We start from the raw sequence: 24,955 nt of genomic DNA, 5'->3' as shown, positions 1-24,955 counted from the left end.
AGCCATTTTTGCTGACATTATCCAAAAAAGTTCAGCTGAAAGACGACATCAGGTAGGAAAAATTTCAGCCCAGACACTTGAAGTTTGGTGCTGTTATAAGGTAATAAACAGAGGGTCTTATATGGGAAATGTCAGGCAAACCACAGAAGGTGTTACTGTACTTCCTGCCCCCCTCCTATGCATGTGCATCCTGAAACTGTCCTCATTGCCCTGCCATGGTGGGAGATATTCTGCCTACGTGGGAGATATTCTGCCTACGTTAATCTGAACAGAGTATGACAGGCTTTCCTTCACTTTAATTGATTCAACTCTCACTGCTGGTTTGGGGGTCACAGAGAGGTCACAACCAGCATCTCCCATTTAACAACCCTCCTGTTTATGACAGTAAAACAACAGAGCACAGCTTAGTGAGAAGGACAGAGTACAATCATCAGTTAGAGGAATCACTTTTTGAAAGCCTAAGTTACTCCATTAGAACAAGGCTGTAGTGATCAGGGTGCCAGTATTCTAGTGTGTCAATTGGTCAACAGCTGAGCAGACTAACTGCACAGACAGTCAGCCGTGGGGTTTCTGGGCAGGCAGGGGTGTTATCTTAACACAATGGAGCACTGATCCTGGATTGGGGCTCTGATGCACTACCATAAACTGAACGGTTTCTAACTGCAGGCAGCTAGAAGGTCATATCAACACACAAGTGCTGGGTGGGATTGACACTACCAGCCTCTAAGCAAAGACAAATCCACACTCCTCAGTAACAACCTACCTTACTACAGCACCTTTCACGTGAAATCGCAAAGCCATTTACTGGCAACAACGCATTCAGCCTCTCAACATTCCCAGGGAGGTGCAATTACAGCTGAGTTAATACATGAAAACACATTCACAAGCTTTTGTTCATTACAAATACTAGTGACTTGATCTGCACTCAAGTCACTTCGGTGATTATTCTAGCAGGCACGCTTGTGGGAACAGTGATTTTTTTAAATGGGTATTACAGAATATTTGCAAAATATGCATCTCAAATGGATAAATGTAAACATATGTGCCAGTCAGCTGATCCTTACATCCCCTCAAATCAAAGAACAAAACAATATCATGCGATCTTTGTGTCCATTCAAAAAACTAACACCCCTTCCTTTTAAGGGCTGGGTGCTGGCAAGCAACAGCTCAGAAATAATCTACAGACCGAGAACGATTAGGGAACAATTTTGAATAAATAATATTAGCACAATTTGTTGGTGAACAATTTGGAAACAGAAAAAGGTGACGTTTGTTAAATAAGTTATTCCATACAAATCGTTCGCTCAGCTCTAATTATCAACACTTCACACTTGGGAAAACTGAGGCATAGAAGATAAGTGGTTTACCCAAGAGCCAACAAACAAGTGTGTGCCAGAGCTGTAAACAGCATCCACATCTCCTGACTTCTGGCCTCTTGCTCTAGTCTAAATTATATGGGGTACATCTACACAGGAAAAAAAAAAAAAACACCATATCCCACAGCAGTGAGTCTCAGAGACCGGGTCAACTAATGCATGCTGCGGGGCTAAAAAAGAGCTATGTAGCATTTGGGATCAGGCTGGAGCCCAGACTTAGAGCCCCTCCCATCCCCACTCCCTGGGTTTCACAGCCTGGTCTCTGTGCTGAGCCCAAATATCTACACTGCTGTATTTAGCCCCACAGCACAAGCCCCAGTCAGTTGACCCAGGCTCTGAGACTCACTGCCCAAGGGTTGGTTTTTTTGTGTAGATGCACCCTTAGCCAGCAGTCCTAGCTCTAGCAGACAGCCCAGCTAATCATCATAAAGCATGGCCTCGTGAGCTCTTCTTGATTGTTCTAGGCTAGGAGAAGGAAGCTCCCAAAACAGATCCCCAAGGGCTAGCTGCTAGCTGCATCCCCTCCTGGATCTAGTACTGTCTTGCGCATTTCAGGCCTGATCCATGTATCCCAAACACCTCAGCCACTGTTCTCCTGTCTCCCAGGCCGGCCAGTCAGCATCAGAGTGATTCAGATAGGAGATCACCTGAGATTTCCTAAGAGGGTGAGTTCATACAGCACAGCCCATGCTGCGATTACACGTTCACAAGCAGGAATTTCTCTCTCCCTACCTGCTGTCCAGGGAGACATTGTGCTGAATCCAATAGTTTCTTTAGCCCTAGAACACTGACCAGTTCCTAACGGGATGACAGATCACCATAGAATCCTTAGAACACTAAGCACAAGGTTAGTCCTTTCCAGGGAAGTGAACAAACAACAGAGGCCTTATAGCTGTGGGCACTGTACTGTACAGGGCCTTAACTCCTCATACTGCCCTCTTCCCCCCAAACCTCCCTCCCAGCACCACCCGCCATCCTTACAGCTGCTGAAGTGTCTCCTCTTTGATCCTATCCAGCCTTCATTTAAACACTCTTCAATCCATTTCTGACCAGAGCAGTTTGGTCAGATTAGGAGTTTCTGTACAGTAGAGACTTGCAACAGGGCTAGGACAGATGCTGTTGGTTTGATAACAGGGGCAGCAGCAGAGCTGGGGAGAGGGCAGGCCCAACAGTGAAGCAAGCAGGGAGTCAGGAATAACGTGCAGCGTTAGCCTTGGAAATTGGAACATTTTGCCCATGCTACATCTTGTGTTACTAGCTCCTCAGATCATTGTTATGCCTGGGGAAATAAACTAGGAACCCCAGTGTCTCTCTCTTACTGGAGCACGTCTCACACTTGCATCCGATGAAGTGAGCTGTAGCTCACGAAAGCTTATGCTCAAATAAATTGGTTAGTCTCTAAGGTGCCACAAGTACTCCTTTTCTTTCTACTTACACACAGAGACATGAACCGTGCCTGCATCCTGTCCTAGGACGCCATCTAGTAGCTACAAACAGCAATACACCTCGCTTACCCCAACTATGGGATTCTCTTACTGGCCACCTGCTCTTGCAAAGCCATATGCTAAGGAAACCGAAAGTCCCAGGCTGGGACTATGGTGCAGATTTAAGCCTAGCAGAATACAGATTCTAAGGCTTTCAAACTGGTCTGCAAGATCACCCATCCAGTGATGAGACACAGTCCCCACTCACTCCTCTGGGGCAGAAGGGCAGCAGCTCCCCAAGATAGCAATGCTGCTGGGTGCCAGCGTGGCTGGTACATGTCAGCCTGGCAACCTTCCACGGCAGCGCACTCCGTGCCCCCCACCCACACAGCACAGCCAGATGCATGTCAGCTTGTCCTTGTGCTGCTCCCACCCAAACCTTGGGCAGCACCAGGCCTCATGGCTGCTCCCAGAGCTCATTAACAATTGACACTAACAAAGAAGGGAGCTGGAACAGCAAGGGCCCCTCTTCTCTTTCTGCTGTACTGCCGTTTGTTCTCCCTCGGGGGACACTATTTCCCAGAGGCAGCCTCCTGCACAGGACTACTCCCCACCAGAGATACCAGGAAACTTGCTTGCTCCAGGTCCCAGGGCTAGGCTGTGCATGGCCTGAGAAGAACTGGAGGTACCCTATCAGACAACTTTGTCAACTCAGATGTCTGAGGATGGAGAAGCTCCAGCCTCAATGAAGAATCTTTTCCAACGGGTGGATGGAAAAGGGGGTCTGTGCTTCTCTAATCAAAATAAAGGGAGTTGTCACCTACTTGAGCATACTGTACACAAGGCCAACACTGGATTCTATCTATGCTGGGAAGCTTGTCAGAGTTGCACTATCAGAAGTGCTGCTCAGCCATTTGGGATGGGGAGGGGGGGGAGTTTTCTTACTAGGTCATTTTTCTTCTCTAGATGGACCCAAAGGAATGGTCACTAGAATCTGACTTACATTCTGGATATTGTATTTTACTGAAGCCATACATAGCTTCGCTATATCAGTGAGGTTTTACTATAAGCAGGTGCCCACATTTTAGTACAAACTCCTAATTAAGTGACAGGTTTCAGAGTACCAAACTCCTAATTAAGTGCACATTTTGCAGCCTGTCTGTAAAGGCTAGCTGTCTAAGGTGCAAGCGTGGGTCTGAAGCAGAGCAAATAGGTTGCTTAGCTTGGGATCAAATGAAACAGACAAGAATCAAATCATACATGTTTTCACCTTTCCAGGTTTTGGGACATCTCCCTGACTGCACCAACACCAAATTCAGCACTTCAATCTGATTATCCCTACAGTATGACCTCCAGCTTAGCGCCTACAGCAAACGTAGGCAGGGACCATCCTGCCTTCTTTGTTATTCATTAGGAAATGGGAGGCTGCTCAGTGAGTCCACACCCAGGATCATCAGAGATGAGCAATGGAGAGTGGGAAACAAGAACTGAGCTGGACAGTAAGCAGACAAAAGTGCCATTAGGGTATTGATACTGATATGGACTGGCCCGCAACCCAAAAATCTAAATCTCAGCACTTCAGACACATCCAGACCCAACTTGGGAGCCCGATTAGTGGCCAGCCATTTCAAATGCCATTATCACACTGCAGTAACCACTTCGGGCAAGCCCGGGGCGACTGGAAATTGAACACACCCATCAGGCAGCAGCTCCTCCGGAGAGACCTGACAGAACAGGAGCACGAACGGCATCAGGATGGTGACAACCAGCTCAGGGCACGCCCCATCCCAGCAAACAAGGCAAGCTCTCCTCTATGTTTAAGCCTTTAACATGAGGATGCCAAGTGGTGACATAGGAAAACCAGCTTTCTTTCACCAGGCCTGGATCCCCACTCCCCCAGCCTGCAGCTCTCTTGGAGACCATCCAGGCTGTGCTCCACTAGGAGGTGGCTCAGGGCACTCTGTAGTGACTCCTGCTGGTTGAGCAATGCTCACTGCAAGGATCCATAAGGGATTCCTGTCCCATAAAGCAATGCCAAGTACAACAATGCCAGCCCGGTCCATAAGCGAATGTTTTAATGAGAGACTGGCAGAAGGGGTCTCACAGCAGCCAGCCTGTCTGAGCAGTACCTACACAGAGCTGGGCCAATAGAATTGCCAGGTGGATGGTGACATTCAGCAGCTGGAAGAGGGAGTCTGTGAACTTGTCATGGGGCAGCGTGTGGACTAGGCAGCTGGGAGAGGAAGGGTCTGGCAGCCACGTGGGACTGTTTGGCTCCTTGGCAGGTGGAGGGGAACTGCGAAGGGAGCATTCGTGTTATGTACAAGGTAGCGGGAAGGTTCAGGCAGCTGGGGGCGTCACCTCAGGGAACATGGTGGGTGACAGGTAGGTCTGGCAGGTCATTGGTGGACAAGTCATTTGTCAGGCAGGCAGCAGTGGCGTCTCCAGTGGGGAAGGCTTTGTTAGGTAAAGGGGGTTGCAGAGAGAGGTGGCAGTCATGCAGGGGAGGGGGATAGGAATGGGAATGTCACATGCTAGTTAACAGGCTAACGCAGCCAAGAACTCTGTGTTAGACATATAGCACCTTAGCCAGCACCCCACCTTCCAGAATGCCATGGGAGAGCCCATGCATAGCTGAGCCACACAGGCTCTGCTTATGGAGTCCGTGGAAAACCAGCTGAATCAGCAGGTCAGAAACTTTATTACATAGAGCAAACGGCTAATGAAATCCCCACTGGAGGAAACAGAAGGGAGGTTTGTACTGGAAACCTGAGAAAACAAACCAGCTTCTCTCTCCACTACTGTGCTTAATGGCTCCGGGTCTCAGGCCCCAGCCTTAATTCTGATCTTTTATAGTCACTATCCTACCCATGTCCTTTCAGCAGCAAGTCACTTCTTCCTAAGCAAAGGTGAGAGGGGGCAGTGGGGCCTAGAAGCTAAAGAAACAAACTAGGGTCTAGGAGGTAGAAGGAGCCAGGTGGGCAGTTCTCTGTGGCCCCTGTATATGGATCCAGCAGCGTGGAGGGGCTGTTAAAAAGCCGTAAGGAGCTGGGGAAGAATGACCTCAGCACAACAGTAGCTCTATGCTGCTCCCCCTCACAAGGTCTGGCATAGGGGATGGTTGGAGTGGGGCTGGAGGAGGCATGCTAGGGGATGTCTCCACAGCACTGATAGTTGGGCAGCAGCCCGTAGTCAGCTCTGGGCAGGCTACTGTAAGTTAGAGAGGTCCCTGGTTACTTTTATACCACCAGTCATGCTGGTTCCTGCAGCAGCCCAGAATCCAGCCAACAAAATGGTGGCTTCAAGCCGCTCTGCCCCTGTACAGTGCCTTAAGTGCTGCCCTTCCCTGAGGCCCAGCACGTCTCAGGTTCCATTTAGAGTTGCTCCAAAAAGCTACCTGCGGTTGTGTGTGTGTGTGTAAAATATCCAGTTCTCAGGCAAAACATTTTTACTTCATGACACCATAGGTGAAATGGCAGTCCTTCCCTCCCCCCGCCCCCGAAACGGCCAGATTCTCCTGGGATGTAAATTCCGGTTCATGTGCTGTTCTAGTAGAAGCACAACTTCCCCTTTCAACAGGCGAGACCCCTGGTCTCTCCCTGTACTAGGCTCACTCTTTCAAACGTAAGTAGCCTGGTCTCCTAACAGTCCTGCTCCCTCTGAAGCAACATTACTTCCACTTCTCCTCCTAACCGTTCATGTACCTACAAAGGAGCCAGTATACCCACCCTGGAGCAAAAAGGAATTCCAAGCCCTTGGAAGGAATAAAGTACTTTTGGTCCACTCTCTTACAGGTAGGCAGGCTTGCAGCCGTGGTTTGCCAAATGGCCTTGGCAGGTTCTAAAAGGGCTGTGTTGATAGGTAATGCAATTCTAGAAGAAGAGGGCTACAGGATGTCGGTTAGCTCATGCTGCTGTTCAGGGACTTCCTCCAGGTTAATTTGTAGCTCACTGGCACCTCTTTTAAACAGGTCTTGAAATTTTGAGAAGTCTTCCGAAGAACGCAGTGCTTCATCAGGTGGAACAACTGGTTCTACCAGGTTAGAGGCAGGCTGTGCTTGCTCTTGCCGTTGTGACAGGGCTGCCTGGAGTCAGTGGCAGGGTCATCAGCTGGTGGTACCGAGCAGGTCTCACGCCTAGCGTCAGTGGTATAACGAGTGTGGTCCCAAGCATAAGGAGCCCATGGAGCCCAATATTGCCACTGTGGTGGGAAGGGCATGGGTGGTGCCATTCAGGGGTTAATGCACCATGGGGCAGGACCCTTGGAGTAGGATTAGGCAGCTTTTTTGTATGACCTCTCTTGACTGGGGTCTGTGGATGGGAGATCTGAGGTGAAAATTCTCCCTGCAGACCAGATTCCTCATCACTGGAGGAAAGCTGTGCATACCTTGCTTGAGTGTCCAGAGAGAAGTAGGTGTTAAGTAGGGGTGACTGCAAGGTCTGTGACACCAGGTGGTTCCTTGTGTGTATGAATTGCAGTACCACAGTGTCTGTGGGGGGGGGCCGAGCAAGACCAATTTGTTGTGAGGAGGGGTTCCTCGGCACCAGTGTCCCGAGCGTTCTGTCACTGCTGGCTAGCTCAAAGGCTGACGGTGCCAGGAGAGTGAGGAGCCTGCGGGGGGTCAGGCAGGCTAGTATGCGTCGGCACCGCTTCCATTGTGGTGCTGAATGGTACCAGGTGAGAGGCAGGCAACTGAAAGCCTGAAGCCTCAGCACCGGAGGTTAGTGTGACTGCCGCAGCCGGGTTTCGTGCGGTGCCGGAGTAGCCCAGCGCAGAGGTACTCAACAGGGGAAGCGTGGGGAGGGAAGCAATACCCAGAGAAGGCTTGTCCCTGTGAACACCCTTTGCGGGTGAGAGAGACTGATTTTTTTTTTTGTCTCTTTGAAACTGGGTGTGTGTGTGCGTTCGCGCACAGTGTATAGCGGAGTCAGAGCCTGGGTTTTTGCAGCACGAGGAGTTTTAACCGCAGCTCCCTGTCTTTGTATGCCCTGGATTTCAACTTGCTGCAGTGGGCACATTTTTGGGGGATGAGGGACTACCCCAGACATTTAGCATCTTGGTCACCACATGGCTTTCCACAATGAAAACCATAAACTCTTCCCTGGAGGGTTCTGTCAACTTGTCTATGAACTTAGACATGACCACTCAACTGACAAAGACATTTAGAAAGCAACACCTGCTGGTTTGTGATGCACTTTTCCTGGAAAAAGGAGGTATAAATCTTCCTCCCCATTAAGTCCATCCTCTTGGACTCTTTGTCCTTAGGGGTGGACTTGTATCTTCTCTGCCATGCCCTGTCATTTACTGCAGTTACACCACCAGAGAAAGTTAGGGGACAGGTGGGAGTAGAAACCCTCAAAGCCCTGCATGGGAAGGAAGTACTGCTTCTCTGAATGTTTTGCCATGGAATGCAACGTAGCTTGAGTATTCCACGGGGCCTTTAGCGGCTCCAGAAGAACCGCATTTATTGGATGGGCTACTCTCCCTGGAGCTGATGGTTGAAGAATATCTGCATATTCTCCTGCAGGAATTCCACCTGGATACCCAAGATAGAGGCCACATGTGTCGGGATGCCTTAAAGTCCTCAGACACCGAGGGAGAGGTAGATTAATTCAGGTTGGATGAGAAGATGGTCTGCTGCACCAATGATGGGTCCTCTTCTTGCACTACAGGATCCAGTTTGAATAATCCCAGAGGTCCAGAGGGAACAGGCTCAGAAGTCGCTTGCAGCGGAGATGACTCATGAGTGGAAGTTACCATCAGGACCTGTGATCTTGCTCTAGAGCGGGTCAAGGAATGAGATCTCAGGGACTGAGCAGCATTCCAAGAAGGCCAGTAGGCATATGGATAAGACATTGGTGGCCAGGAGGCACTGGACCAAGAGCCCGTCCCGACTGTGGGACACATGCCAATCTCAGTAGCAATGGTGATCCAAATGCAATCTCTGGTGCCTGTGTGACGATGGGTACGACAACCCCAAGCAGGATCTTGAGGAGTCCTAGAGGTTCTCTGATGACAATGTGGGAGCCAGCCCCAACAGGGCAAATGGTGAGACTCATCTGAAGCCCAATCCAGAAGCAGCATCAATGCCAAAGAGGAACGGGCGATCAGCACACCATTGCTACTGAATGAGACACACCTACCCAGTACCAAGGCTAAGGGCCGTACCGAACTCTAAGGAATCTACTGCCAAGATGACAGTGCCAAAATAAGCACCACTGTCGAGGGGGCTTTTGGTGTCAGGCCCTGTGTCAGCCTCCACTCCACAATCCAAGGCCTGGGAGGTGTGCACTATGGTACCAATGAACTTGGCAGCTCTGCAATGCAGCCAGAAGGTACCAAGGGCACAATGGAGGGCGATGCAATAGAAGCCATGGCACCAAAGCACTCTGGAACCAGTGGAGGGTCTGGGACAGAGAAGCAAATCAGGTCTGATGCCACCGGCATGCAGTCAGTGCTGGTGCAGACTTAATCGGTACCAGACTCTATAGATGCACTATAGCTTGAACTTGAGTCAATGGTACAGGCTCTCACTGATCTCGGCATGGTACTGGGGAGCAGTTTGACAGATCTCCTTCATCCCATGTGATGGAGGGAGTACAGTGCCAGTCACTACTTCTCTTAGAAGATGAGGAATTTCCCCAAACCCTGAAATGGTCCAGATTCATTTTATGGGACCAATTCCTCACCCTACAAGAGAAGGGTGAACGACCTTTCTTCCTCTTGGGGGGAAGCCCAATGTGCAGCAACATCACTTGCTGGATCTGAAGGTGACTCCCAACGGGACAAGGGCCTCTGTGCCGAAGCAGGCCTCATGGCCTGATCTAGCACGTGCTGCTTCAGCCGCCACACTCTTGCCACCTGAGTCCTCTTTGTGAGCAACTTGCAGATGGGGCATTTCTCTTTAATGTGTCCTTCGCTGAGACAATAAGCACCTCAGGTGGACGTCACGGTTAAGAGATGGCACCCACACACACAATGACCGTGCTTGAACCCTAGTGAGGGCCTGACAGACAGCAGCCAATTGCTCCAATACTATACTCACACTGAAATGAAAATAAGGTATTACTAACGACTATATACAAGAAAAAGTTCACACTTTTGTTCTCCGTTTCTGAGAAGTGAAACATGACTCCAGCCACAGGTGGTCAGAAGGAACTGAGGGGCTTGAAGCGGTGTTGCCTTTTATAGTCAGGGGAGGGGCTAAGGTCCCAATGGCGTGAGCACCACCCCTACAAGTATTGCTAGATAGAGCTCTCCAGCTCCAGTGCACTGGGGTCATGCACACCTAAACTGAATACACAGCTGCATCTGCTTGAAGAACCACCACCATATTTTAACATTATGTAGACGCAGCAAGACAATGGGGCATGACGTAGGCTGTTTACTGATTAGGAGTGCTCACCACAGGCTGGATGGCCTGACTTACGATGTGACTCTAGTTGTACTACCAAGAAAAGGATTATGTGATAGATCCACTGCATTTAAAAAATCCTTACTCACAATAAGTCATAAGTTGCAAAGCTCAAGGCAATGCCTGTTTTTGAGGGGAAGCTGGTTTAGAGGTGAGTGGAAAGAGGGTTTTTTTTTTTTTTAAGATAGTCTGTTTCTAACATGACTTGCCAAATCTGACCCCAATTTCCTTCCTCCACCTTTTGGAGACTGTTTATACACACACACACACAAAACACAACAACATTGAAACACAGTTCAAACCACTATATTAAAAAGAACAGTCGTTGCACAGCAGTACAATAAAAGGAATATAACCATCTCCACTGAAAATAAAAGCAACATTTATCCCATACACAGGCATGTCCAAGGAGACCCTAGGCTCTAGTTATCAGGAGGATGAATATCTCTTACGGCCAAAGAGAAATGGCACAGGAGCACCAACCCCTCAAAGAGCATCTTCTTTGTTTCTCCATCTTGTCTGATGCAGTACAAGTGAATTAGACTCCTTTCTTGAGAAATCATACAGCTGGGGTTCCTCCTTCTCCTCATGTCTCCAACTTTCTCAGGACAGCGAACCAGTGAAAAAGGCCACTGGAGGTGGCCAAGCGTGCAGCAGCTCCCAATGCTGCGGTAGGAGAACTGCGAGGGATGTGGAGCTTCTCTGACACCTGGAGCTCAGCAGCTAGGATCAGGGAATTCTTATCCTCAGCCCCTCGATTAGTGCAGCTGTTACTGCTACTCAGTGTGATAACTTGGGTCCTCCAGAGGTCCTCATTCTTCACCTTCTCTGGAATGACTTCCCCTGCATAGTAAATGAGACAAGGGTGGAAGGATGGTCTAATGGATATGGCACTGGACTGGGACTCAGAAGAACTGGATTCTCAGCTCTACAACAGACATATTATGCAACGGTAGACAAGTCACTTATTTTATGCTGTAAAATGGGCATAAATATTTCATTACCTCAAAGGGGTGTTGTGAAATTAAAATCAATTTATGATTCAGAGGACATAAACATGGGAGCTCAGAGGGCTTTAGAAAGAACAAGGGCTTCACTCTCTCATTTTCCATGGTCTTACATGGAATCCCTTAAATGCCAGGAGATGAGAGTCCATTTAATATTGGGAAATCCTAACATTTGAAACAGACAGGCAAAAAAATCTAGGATAAGGGCTGGACAAAAGTAACAGAAGATAAATATCTGGATAAGGCAGGGAAATGAACCAAGAGAGGAATAAACCTCAATTCAAGTTCATCCCCATGGAATACTTAGGAATCCACTTCTCTGCACATGGGGCCAACCTGAAGTACTGCATCAACCCACAGTCACTGTTGGTGCAATGGACAGATGGCAATAAAAAGCCAAGATTCAAGATCTCCATTTGCATACACCAGTGCCCTAGCCCCAGGATTCCTGAGCCCAGCTTCTGGCTATAATGGACTTCAGACAATACCAGAAGCCACCCACCAGTGCCATTAGCATAGTACCAGGATCACAGAGCTAGGGCCAGCATTCAAACTGGGCAGTAGAATGCACATACTAATGCCCCTTCAGGTCTTCACACACCCTAAAAATCCAGTCAGACAAATCCACAGTACCATTCTGCTTCTCCAAAGATACAGGTGCTGTTGTAAGTGAGGCAGAAGCAGCTGGTGCTGTAAGACACTGGACCTTGTTAGGAGATATTTTGTTCTGATCAGGCTCCAGTTGGCTAGGCTCTGCTGAGGGCTGGGAATGGCTTAGGGAGACACAAAACTCTTCCAGTGACTTGGACAAAATAGCAGGATCTGGTGAATCTCCAGGAGAGGCTGGTGTCTGCAATCAAATATAAAACAGAGCAGAGAGCAAGATTAGTGCACCCACACTTCATCAACTGTCCTGGTCACCATATAGTTAAGCATCCAGACATAGCTGGAAAGGAATTCTAGCCACTACGTTTCTTTTTTTTTTTGGCCAATTGCACAAAATCAGGGCCAGAGACAGCACCTCCTCCACATGCTCCAAGGAGGGCGGTTGCTTATTGCAATGTACAAAATTCCATCTCGGCTCATGTCTTAGCAAGATATTAATGGTCTGCTGTAAAAAACCCTCATAATTCTTGAGTGGAGAGAGGCCCCAGGCACAGCAAGACTGGCAGTGACAGAGTGAGCTCAAGGGAATTTGGACTGAGGTTGAGTGGGCTGCTCAGTCAATTTTTAGTTGAATAAAACCTTCGCTTCTAGTTTAAAGGTTCACCTAATTCACAGATCTGTACCGGGACTGATGTTTGTATTTATTAACTTAAGTTTTTTCCTGACTATAAAGATGAGTTAATGCACTGGCACAGGCTACCTATGGGGGCTGCAGAATCCCCATCCTTGGAGGCTTTTAAGAACAGGTTAGACAAGCATCTGTCAGGGATGGTCTAGATATCCTTAATCCTGCCTCAGCGTGGCAGAATGGACTAGATGACCTTGAGATCCCTACATTTCTATGAACTGTAAAATGATAACATTTACAGTAGACACAAAATTGTTTAAGATAGTCAATGCTAGACATAACTGTGGGGAGCTCCTGAAATAGTAAACAAACTAGGCAGCATATATATAGACAAAGGAAATTCAGTGTTGACAAATGCAAGGTAATGCACATTTGGAAAGAATAATTTGAACTAACCGACATTGCTGGGGTGCAAATTAACCAACCACTTGGGAAAGACATGGCCATTGATGTCAATAGCTCAATGGAAATCTCTGCTCAATATGCAGAAGTCAATGCATGAGAACAATCCACAGTGAACTGAGATAAAGCACAAAGGATAGAAACCCTCAGGCTCCAGGCACAAGCCAACTACTAACTGATGGGAGACCAGGAAGAATCTTCTCCTAGGGGAAGTTTTTTCCATAATTTTCCTTTACAAAGTTTCTTGTACCTTCTTCTTAAGTACCTGACAGGGATCACTGTCAGACAAGATACTGGACTAGATGGACTGTTCTGCTCCAGCAGGGAGATTCTTACGCTCCTAAAGCCACATGATCAGCTGTCTAATAGTTATGTAGCTATATCTGAGTCAGTACATGAGGAACTCCACATTCTCACATCATCCATTTTGATCTCCTTCTCGTCTCCTCACCTCTGCTTGCACAAGCTAGGTTGTCTGCTCTTCTCTCATTACCTTAGCGCCACTTTCCTCACCGCAACCTCTCTTTGCTCTCACAAAGCCTCACCCATCTCCACCCCATTTAGACCCACCTTTCCTACCCTCATTTCTTCCAGCTCTTCCCCTGATCCTCTCAAATCTGGTTTCTGATACCCCACTAGAACTGTTCTCATCATAGTCTAACCACCTCTTCCTTGCAGTTAAAGAGTTGTAGTAATGCACAAAAAACTTGCAGGTATTTGATCATTCCTGATCCCTCTGCTGCCTTCAACATTAGAACAATTTATGCCCCTCCACTATTCCCTCCTCTTGTACATCCCAAACTCTGCATTCATGTTAACTTATACCATTAGATAGTCATTTATTATCACCACCTAACTATCAGCGCTCACTTTGTGCTCCACATCCCACAAATGATCCTCCCCAACCTGACTATTAAGAGTCCTGACTTCAATCCCCTAACTCATCAAGCAGTCAGAGGCATTGGCAATATTGACTAAGCAGCTTCAAATAAATTCAGCCATAGACGTACTTTTAAAGTTGTTAACATAGGACCTGCTCCTCCTCCCACTGAAGTTAACTGCAAAACTCCCACTGAGTTCACGGATGCAAGATCGGGCTCAGTGTGAAACTACACTGAATAGATTCTACAGATTTCCCACCTACAGCAGAGCTGGTCACACAAAGAGCATGCCAGGGGAAAACAAACAACCAGAGAGTCATTCTGTGGAAGCTGACAAGCACTCACCACTATCAGGCCCAAGCATTACACTAATATAAAGCTGCTGAGTCTGGATTGCTAACTACATTTATATAGTATAAAGATTCTTTTCTGGGTTCTTTCCTTGCCCTCTTACCCTTTATCATGCAGATGACACTACACTGGGAGGAGAGGTAGATACGTTGGAGGGTAGGGATAGGATACAAAGAGCCCTAGACAAATTAGAGGATTGGGCCAAAAGAAATCTGATAAGGTTCAACAAGGACAAGTGCAGAGTCCTGCACTTAGGACGGAAGAATCCCATGCACCACTACAGACTAGGGACCAAATGGCTAGGCAGCAGTTCTGCAGAAAAGGACCTAGGCATTACAGTGGACAAGAAGCTGGATATGAGTCAACAGTGTGCCCATTGTCGCCAAGAAGGCCAATGGCATTTTGGGCTGTTTAAGTAGGGGCATTGCCAGCAGATCGAGGGATGTGATCATTCCCCTCTCTTCGACATTGGTGAGGCCTCATCTGGAGTACCATGTCCAGTTTTGGGCCCCACACTACAAGAAGGATGTGGAAAAATTGGAAAACATCCAGCAGAGGGCAACAAAAATGATTAGGGGACTGGAACACATGACTTATGAGGAGAGGCTGAGGGAACTGGGATTGTTTAGTCTGCGGAAGAGAAGAATGAGGGGGGGATTTGATAGCTGCTTTCAACTACCTGAAAGGGGGTTCCAAAGAGGATGGATCTAGACTGTTCTCAGTGGTAGCAGATGACAGAACGAGGAGTAATGGTCTAAGTTGCAGTGGGGGAGGTTTAGGTTGGATATTAGGAAAAACTGTTTCACTAGGAGGGTGGTGAAACACTGGAATGTGTTACCTAGGGAGGTGGTGGAATTTCCTTCGTTAGAAGTTTTTAAGGTCAGGCTTGACAAAGCCCTGGCTGGGATGATTTAGTTGGGGATTGGTCCTGCTTTGAGCAGGGCGTTGGACTAGATGATCTCCTGAGGTCCCTTCCAACCCTGATATTCTATGATTCTATGATCATCATCACTAGCATACATGAAAAGGAAGGGTCAACACTACTGACTAGAGAGACGTAGCGCAGACAGGAGATATGTATGCTTCCCCACAGAGTTCTGTAGGAGAATCTAGACGTACCTGGAACCATTCAACCCACTCCTGCAGATCACACGGTCTATTAGCAGAGACTGCCAATCATACCAAAGCATGGGATGGTTCTCTGATACAAAGGCACTGAATTAGGATGAGACATTACATTTTGTTTCACGTTACTTGCTATAATTGGATTAATTTGGAAGACACTCAGACAAACTGGTGGTGGGCCCCAATGTAAGAACCTAGATGCAGAGGTAGGTAGATTATCTTAAAACAGTTGGATTAAAGTTTGCCTCATTTGGACTAAAGTTTCAATTTAATAAAGACCAACAAAAATATTTCCAGGAATATTAAAATAATTTAAAAACAAAATACGCCGCTATACCGAGCCAGAAAATGTGTGCTTACCTTCAGTTCCCCGGTGGGCTCCAGGACTTCTCCCAGTTCCAGTGTCTCCTGGATTGGGTATTTTGACTTTTCAACTGCTGTCCTTGCCATGTTCACATGATCCAAAAATGGCCACACATCATCCCAAGTCTCTTCAGCAGCAGCAAAATGCCCTACCTAAGATACCCAGCAGAGTGGGTGTGGAGAAGAGAGAAAGCGGGAGGGGCAGAAACATATGGAAAACCTGGCAAAAATTGCAACCAAGAGAGAAATAGCATTAAAGGATCAATTATATAATCCTCAATTGAGAGTGGACCTAAACCTCTCATTTTATTTCCAAACAAAAAACTTTTCAGGTACATAAAAAAACTTGATATTGTGTTGGTGTACGAGGCCAGCAAGAAAGGAGCCCTGAAATCACAGATCTGGACAAAATGGAGTATCCCTTCATACACACTTCCGCTTTAGGGTGTTGGCGAGGTTTCCCCATAAAATCAGCATATGCAGCCTACTGTGCATCATGCACAAAATGTTTAATTCCCTTTAGGATGTCACCATGGGGCATCTGTCCATTTCCCTCCCTCCCCGAAAGATTACAAGTAACCTGTTGCAGCTGCTCTTTGCTTTGCAGGCTCTGATTTCTTCCTTCATGGCTGGAGGTCTGGCTGGAAGAAACCACAGTATCCAACTGCAAGGTGTCATGGCCAATACCAGTCTGCTTATTTAAGGTTTGCAGAGGCAACCAATTTTCATCCCAGATGTCTGAGATCACAGACACCAGCTCTAGGTGTGGCATCTCCAGATGAGGACTTTCCTTTAAAAAAAGCAACCAACTCAAGTTGATATTCTATGAGGGTATGTGAAAAATCCAGAAGCCATTCAATAAAGGGCAGAGAATGGAATTCATCTCTCCTTATCCTTGTCCATCTTTCCATTTTCTAAATACCTGCAGCCCCTTCTTATTTAGCCTCAGAAGAGATTCGGTGAGGTTTGATAGTTACATTGGATACTGCTTAATAGCAATCCTAATTTTAACAACTTCCAGTTAATAGGAACATATGGCTAGGAACCAATCCCATCCCACTGACTTTAAAGTTAACGAGACTTGGATTTTGGCAACAGGCAGGTCTCTTATGGCAACTTTTTGACATGCCTTCCCTGGCTACAGACACACAAGCCTGCCTTCGGCTGGGAGAGTAGGCTGCAGACAGGGCAGCAGCTGGGAGGGCCACTGCAGTCTGGATGCGAGGCTTTCCACAGTTGCCATTTATCTGAAGGTTGCTAGTAAGCGGAAGGAAGACTTGTACAGCCAGGGAAGAATGCACTGGGACATGCTGAGCCTGTGCCCCCGGTGCCAGGCCAGGGTGCTCAGCATGTCCCAGTGCATCCTTCCCTGGCTGCAGCCCCACAAGTCTTCCTTCCGCTTACTAGCAACCTTCAGATAAATGGCAACTTTTATAAGCAACCACTCGGTTCCCAGTGAAATGGAATCTACTGTACTTTAAAATGGACAGAAAAGTCATTGCATGTCTAAGCCTGGAAGCTCTTAATACAGTACACACTAGCAGCACTGCCACAATACCATTCTTTGCCCTAAGATACGGGGTTCCAGCACGTGTACCATTTGCTCCTTTCTGTGGATGAGAGGAATACTCTGATGTACAGAATCTGGTTTCTAGGGAGATTCAATTCCACTGTTTTCTTTCGTTTGCATTTAAACAAAATGTATGCTAGTAAGTTAACACTTATTCGCTCAAGAGTATTCTTCTCCACTAACACTAGTTCATATTGTCATCCAGAAGCCTGCAAAATTTCATTGCCAAAACTGTTCCTATCCTAATACCTCGCCAATTATAGTATAAAGATTAACAACCTTTGCAAACATCTCTTGAACAACATTTAAAGTTTGCAGTTTTATTACAGCAGTTTTAAATTGTCACCAACACTTGATTCCTCCGGGGAGCTCCTTTCTATGTCCTATTCTTCCTTACCCTTTATTGCAGGTATACATATTGCCAAATGCTTTTTGGAATTGCTTCTAATCCTACTGTCAGCAGCAAGCTGATAAAGGGACAGTTTCTCATCTCAACCTCAATTAAGTTATTCAGTATTGGAAAAAACGCCAACCTCACCTGCATTTCCAGTTCTGGTTTTCTGGGCTCTCCATTTGGACTTTCCTGGTAATTTTTGTAGTCTTTGCCTTGTGAGTCCCATGAAGTGAGAGAAGAATTCACAGAGCAGGCATGTTCTTGTACTCTTCCTTCAGGTTCTAAGCACATTGCATCCTTCTCATCAACCTGAGATCTCTAGAAAGAGAACAGCAACTTTATTTCAGCTCACCTGTACATGCTTGTTTGGTTTTTTTAATTCTGATTTTAAAAGATTTATTGTATTTGACATAAGTTACTGTACAAAAATATAGAGAGACATCCACCATGTGAACCAAGGACTCACCCATAACATATATTATTTCAAAAGAGCATGAGCAAAAGTAGTAAGGTACAGTACATATAAATATCGTATATTGTGCAAGGTAATGAGCTATAAGATTCCAAATGCAGACACACGGCTCTCATTCTGCTTGAGAGCAGAGCATCATCATTTGTTATTTGTCTTATGGTAACACCTATAGGCCCCAATAAAGATGGGGGGGTCATTGTGCTAGGCACTGTGCACTGTGTTTAAAATAGAACACTTAGATTTTAGATTTGTTACACTAGTTTTAAATTAGTTCTATTATGAGAGATATAAAAAAATGGTTCCTATAATACTCAGGTCAAGGAACAATGCAATATCTAAGCACCGCATTTCAGGAAGGATGTGGACAAATTAGAGAAAGTCCAGAGAAGAGCAACAAAAATGATTAAAGATCAAGAAAACATGACCCCTGAGGGAAAATTGAAAACATTGGGTTTGTTTAGTCTGGAGAAGAGAAGACAGAGGGGACATGATAACAGTTTTTAAGTACATAAAAGGTTGTTACAAGGAGGGAGAAAAATTGTTCTCCTTAACCTCCGAGAATAGGACAAGATGCAACAGGCTTAAATTGCAGCAAGGGTGGTTTAGACATTAGGAAAAACTTCCTAACTGTCAGGGTAGTTAAGTACTGGAATAAATCGCTTAGGGAGGTTATGGAATATCCATCACTGGAGATTTTTAAGAGCAGGTTAGACAATTACCTGTCAGGTATGGTCTAGATCAGCATTTCTCAAACTAGGGTCCACAGAATGGGGTCCACAGGCCCTGCTGATCAACTCCTCCCCGACCCTCCCAGGAGCAGGGACAGGGTGCGCTCAGGGGAGGGGACGAAATCAAGTCCAGGGCTGCCAGCCCCGCTGATCAACTCCTCTCCCGCCCTCCCAGTGCCTCCTGCACACTGTAGAACAGCTGTTCCCCGGTGTGCAGGAGGAGCTAGGAGGGAGGGGGAGGAGTGGGGATGGGGCACGCTCGGGGGAGGGGGTGGGAAGAGGAGGGGCAGGAGTGGAGCGGGGGTGGGAAAAGGCGGGGTAGGGTTGGGGCCTTGGGGGAAGGGGTGGAGTGGGGGCAGGGCCTGGGGCTGACCAGGGAACTTGGGGGTTTACAAAAATTTTTAAATCAAAATGGGAGTCCTCAGGTTGCTAAAGTTTGAGAACCGCTGGTCTAGATAATACTTAGTTCTGCCATGAGTGCAGGGTACTGGACTAGATGACCTCTCGAGGTCCCTTCCAGTCCTACGATTCTATGATCTATTCAAAAGGTGCTCAGATGCCCTGATAAAGTGTGCCACAGAAAAGTCTGTAAGAAAGAAATAAGAAAAGAGCAGACAAAATTGGTTAATAAATATTTCACCACTGTGTGGCCTAGTGGATTGAGAGCCCTGGACTGGGATTCAGGACACTGATACTATCCTGGCTCTGCCACTGGCCTGCTGGGTGACAGACAAGTCGCTGGCCCTCTGTGCCTCAGTTCCCCCTTTTCAAAATAGGAAAACAATGCTTTCCTTTTTTGTAAAGTACTTGGAGGTCAAATGATGAAAAGTGCTATATAAGAGCTAAATATTATGATGAAGGGGTTTTTTTTTTTTTTTGGAGTGGAACAATAGTTATGTAAGACCAACTCCTCCCCATGCCCAAAAACTGGTTTTCATGGGGTTTTTTAATAAACTAAATTTAGGATGAACAAGCCAAATTTTAATAGCAATAAGCCATGCCAGGGTGTTTATTAGGTGGCTTATGGTGTGCTTCTCTGATGGCTGAATGCGACACACTCAAAAATGCAATTCATGCTGCTCCACTGCAACTGCACATGAACAGATAAGAGGAAAGCAAGTAAAGACACAGGAGATGAGAAAGGGAAAAGTCTGAAGTCAAGGCTGATTCCAAGATACAATATGTGAACTCAATGCCAAGTAAAGGTCTGAGTTCAAAGAGTAAGTAGAACAGGAATCTCAGAGCAAAGAGGACTCTATACCTAGAAGTTTAGGGAGTACCCAAGAGCTGTCAAGAGACCAGACAAGCAGGCAGGAAAATAAAAGATAAAGGCAAGCATGAGGAGATCTATTTGTGTCCCATCTGAAACATTTTTATTCTTATGGCACCTGTTTGCTTTTTTATACCACAGGGTTAAAACATAGTGTACCAACCCACCAGAGTCTCCCAACACAACAGCTGTTTTTAATCTTGTATTAGACACAGAAGAGCTAAAAACCTCCCACCTGGGCATATGGTTCACTCTCATTCAGCTCCGGATTCACTGCCCTGCTGGCTTCATAGAAAGATTCCTGTTCCTGTAAGGGAAGGTCTGTCCCCGAGGATCCATCATTCTCCTGCTTTGGACTGGGCTGCAGGTACAAGACTGAGGGGTTCAGTTCTATAAACCCCTGTTAAAAATAAACAGTATGTAAAGTCAATAAAGTGTGTTGTAAGCAACAGAAAAAGAAGAAAAAAAAACTAGAGCAAGATTTTGAAATGGTTTTCAAACTGCAGCAACCTGCTACCCAACTGAGTGGGAGATGGGTTGGGAGCCATCTAGATGCTGGCAGAGTCTGCCTTGTTGCAAAAGCTAAAATGGTTTTGCACAGTGACAAAACTACTCATCAAATGGTACCTGGACATATCACATGCCAAAATGGCAAGACTTCTTGCCACAAGATTTACTGTTCAGCCTACAGATTAAAGCAAAGGACACAAGGCCCCTGGGTTCTGCCTGTTACTGACATTTGAAACCGTGGGATTTTGTTTATAGTTCTTGGTAAACCAGTGCTGACTCTCACTTTCAAATCACAGTGTTGGCCATTCTTAGTTATATTAAATTATACATTTTTACAGCACTGTTTAACAGCCTAGGCCTCTTTCTAAACGATAATCTGGTGCTGGAGCATAATCCATTTAGTGTGACACTTTAGCATAACCCACTATACACTTACCAGGAAAAAAATAAATCACACTAGCATCTTTATACCTCAGTATGCTGTAACTGGGTTTCTGTGGTCAGTGCAGACAAGGTTGGAGATTTACCTCTTGAAATTCACCTTGAGCTTCAAACAAATAAGCTAATTACAACTAATCACCTGAGACTGAGATTTCCAGAGCAAAAGTACCAAAACTGCATAACAGTTTGAGTTCTTTCATTAACAAAAACAAACACAAAAGCAGAAGACTTCCAAGCAGACTTGAAACTAGACAGTAAAACCTCATCAATTTCAGAGAGATGGAACTAAATGTTTTAGTTCATTTTCTGAGCAAATCTTGTGCTGTTAAAAATGATGGACTGACAGAACTGGTGAGAGCCAGGAATAGAAAAGGCAAGTATCCTATAGGCAGTTGCACCTGTGTACTTTAATCCTGCCCTGTAACACAGGCTCTTCACTGCTATCCCAGTTCTGGACTGCTATTCAGAATGTCTACAGTTCTCAAACTTTTTTTCCATATTTATATAAGGTCCCTATCAACACTACTTGAACAAACAATAAATGATAATAAAATATCCACATTAAGAACCTCCTAAACCCATGTTAGCAAATGTTACCAAAGAATCCTCTCTGTAACATTGATGAAGCCATAGCAGCTTTCTGAACAACAGCACAGCAGAGATGAAAGCGCACATGAACCCTGCAGCATTACACAGTGGTGGTTAGGTGATGAAGTTCAAATGTCTAATTGTGTTCAGGCTGTGAAAACCTGTTTCTTAAGATAAATGTGAACTTAAGCTTTATGAGATAAAGGACTATTGTATGAATGTACTGGACTCTTCTCCCTGGGATGAGTGAAATTTTAAGGTGCACTGGAAGTTCCTGTTGCATTTCTTTTGTTAAGAGTAAATTTTCCTTGTTACATAATCCAAATTCCCACCATATTACAGCCCCTTCCTTGAACAGTCTTGCTCAAACTCGCCACCTCTGCCCTTCTTCACCTTGGAGAGAATATTTTCTCTGCAAATGACAGCATGGCCCTCTGCTCTCAACACCTGATGGATGTAGATATCTTCATCAGAGGTAGTGTCACACAGGAAGAGGTGAAGAATACCGTTCACATATTCATCCACCACTCCCACCAGTGGCTTCAGGTTACACAGCTTCCAGAACTGTAGAATGGCATTGGTAGTCCAATGCCCCTTGAAGAAAGGGGGATAAACAGGTTACTACAAAATAGCCCATTGGCAGCTATATGATGCTTATTCTCATTCCTAGAAAGTTTGCTGTGGATGCAAAGGGTGAAGGCAAGCTAGATTCAGGGGCACAACCGGGCAAGGTTTAGCTGAAGTAAGTGTAATAAGGGTGTACCACACAGGCAAATGCACCAAACTGAACCTGACAAGATTACCAACACTCAATTAAGTTTAACTACTCAAAATGTAAAAAGGCTGCAGAGCTGGAGTTATTACTGGGAAGCGACGTGCACTCTAAGCTCTTATTTTTCCAATGACTGACAAACTGTATGGCCAGCTCCTGAAGTTTTATCAGGAGCCTTCCAATACATGGTGATTTGCTGCAAGCCTCAGCTCCCGGAGTCACGTGATTAAAGGAGAATTTCAGCTTTCATTTATAAAAAAAGTTTCTAGCCCTTATGGTTCTGAAGAAAAGCTTGAAAATGTGAACCTAAATGCTTAGAATGTGAAGGAAATAAAAAGAACCCAAAATGTATTATTGGTAGAAAGCCTTTCCTCCCTTTGGAGTTCTTTCACATACTTCTCACCCCAGACAGATTTTTTTGTTCTGAGAAAGTCTGATGGAAATTTATTCATCTGTTTTGCAGTTAGAGTGGAAAGGAAATCAGGGATCCTGCTATAAGGGGTGATGGGCTGACTCTAAACAGGGTCCTGGCCAGTCCCCCCTTGTGAAGGAAGTTTTGACTAACATGGGTCACTCAAGTAAAGCACATATTTAAAGCAGAGAAAACTGGGCTGGATTTCCCAAGGCTCCACAAGGGTCACAGAGCACTCAGGACAGAGGAGAAAGCTTATTCACTGGCATAATCAATACCTCTACAGGAGCTGTCCATTTGTAGACAGAATGCAAACCAGCATGTTATGAATATTCAGAAAGGGAACAATGATAGGTTGACAGACAACAGCAAAACTCCCATGCACTTTGGTGGGAATCAGATCAGGCCCAGAGAATGTCAACATCAATATTACTCAGTTTATTTCAAGTAGGCAAGAGGCCAATGTCTACCGCACAGTCCCATTATATATAAATAGGTGAAAAACTGTCTGTGGATACATACCCCTATGGGTTTCACCCATGCCAAGGAACAAGGGATAGCTTGGGCAGGAAGTTTCGAATAGCAGCACCTGCAACAGGAATCAAATCCATCATTTCATCACACACCAAGAGTTAAAAATATGGATGGTACAAGTTCCCATGAGCCATATAGCCTCTTGATCTTCAATTCCAACAGCCACCTCATAGTTGTATTTTTTTAAATTAATATTTTATGCTTGTGAAAGACGTCCGATGAACAGCTCTGGTAACCAACATCCTCCATCCAAAGAATGGGTACAGCACAGACAACAGCAGTGCCAGTTCCCACGCACTGCCCCATGCCAAATGTATCTCACCCCTGCAACTCATTAAACAGAGACCGATGGTTATGACTTTTGGTTCAATCAGTGTCAAAGCCCCCATGTAGAGAGGCAGATGAGACAGGAGAACAGACTAAACAGTGTGGAGGCTAGGAAAGGAGGGAGATGAAAAAAGCTCTCTTCCCTCCACTCCAACCAACTCAAAATAAGGACAACTGATGCTTTATGTTCATCCCAGAATAAATGACAACTCCAAATATGTCTAGAAAACACTGTGAAATCTATTGACAGTGTTTATGCAGCTTTCCCCAAAGGGAGTGAAGGTGGGGCAAGCTCCAGGAGAGAAGGTAAGATTTGGCAGCACTTAGCCAAAATACCCTTAGCCAGAATACCACAATTAACTTACTTGAGGAATCTCAGGCAAGACTTCGGCACAGTCCGCAGATTTCCAAAGTCTGGGAAGAACACCTCCACCTCCTGTTCGCTGAGCACCTGGTGGATGATGACTCGGTACCACCATTTGTCCTCCGAAATCCTAACACAGCAAAGATGGCCAGGCTGGACCAAGACCTCCGGCATGACATAACGGTCAGAAACATTTTTATTTGAATAGCATCGTCTGCAAGACACCACAGAAAAAGGTCACGCCCAGCAGGAAGCAGTACAGACAGAACTGCATAGGTGCTTCAGTACAGCATTGCTTTCTTGTTTTCCTTTAAACCTCTCTTTGATATGAGCTTTCAAGGAGCCTTATGGTAAAACATCAGAGCTAAGAACAGTTTTCAGAGTTAACGTAAGATCTAGGAAAGGCAATGCAGAGGAAGATCTTCCTTAACAGTGAAGGTGAACCTTCCATATCATGCTCTTATACCACATGGGTAGAGTACACATGTACTTTAAACATTTACGATGAACACACAGCCAAATTCAAAGGCTCAAATATATTTATATTCAAAGAGTATAAAAGCACACACAGGGATTTTACTCGCCTTCCAGCAAATACAGTAGGTGCAGCTGTGACACAATGACCTTCAGAGTAGCACCCTGCAATCCCCATATTCATCAATGGTATATGGTTGTGGTATTTCATACAAAGAGTGCCTTGAAAGGTATCATATGAAAAGTCATGATCTGTTGAAACTCATTGTTCTGTCAAAATATGTATATCATTATGTACGATGTTATAAGATTTTGCTATATGGTTGTTATTGAAAGGTGTAATGAGTTTGGGATACACCCACTGCTAACCTTCCAGTGACAACAGGGGTGGTGACCCACACCCAGATGGGCATTAAATGACCCTGATCAGCAGGGGAATTGTAAACAAGAGATTTACAGTTC

General features: G+C 45.8%; 1 protein-coding gene across 1 annotated transcript in view; it reads right to left on the bottom strand.

Annotated features, from left to right (window-relative positions):
* Positions 1-10,547: 10,547 nt before the first annotated feature.
* The window catches only part of TDRD5 (tudor domain containing 5), a 29,602-nt gene continuing 15,194 nt past the window's right edge, over positions 10,548-24,955 (bottom strand). The window contains exons 10-18 of the mRNA XM_077824111.1: positions 24,021-24,233; positions 23,317-23,383; positions 22,004-22,204; positions 20,307-20,471; positions 17,746-17,919; positions 16,218-16,427; positions 15,635-15,790; positions 11,855-12,071; positions 10,548-11,057 (exon numbers count right to left, since the gene is read on the bottom strand). Coding sequence (XP_077680237.1) covers positions 10,801-11,057; positions 11,855-12,071; positions 15,635-15,790; positions 16,218-16,427; positions 17,746-17,919; positions 20,307-20,471; positions 22,004-22,204; positions 23,317-23,383; positions 24,021-24,233 — 1,660 coding nt within the window. The 3' untranslated portion in view covers positions 10,548-10,800. The remainder of the gene's footprint in view (positions 11,058-11,854; positions 12,072-15,634; positions 15,791-16,217; positions 16,428-17,745; positions 17,920-20,306; positions 20,472-22,003; positions 22,205-23,316; positions 23,384-24,020; positions 24,234-24,955) is intronic.

Source organism: Eretmochelys imbricata, chromosome 8 (assembly GCF_965152235.1).
Source record: "Eretmochelys imbricata isolate rEreImb1 chromosome 8, rEreImb1.hap1, whole genome shotgun sequence".
Taxonomy (NCBI): Eukaryota; Metazoa; Chordata; order Testudines; family Cheloniidae; genus Eretmochelys; species Eretmochelys imbricata.
This window is presented reverse-complemented; position numbering and strand designations above follow the sequence as displayed.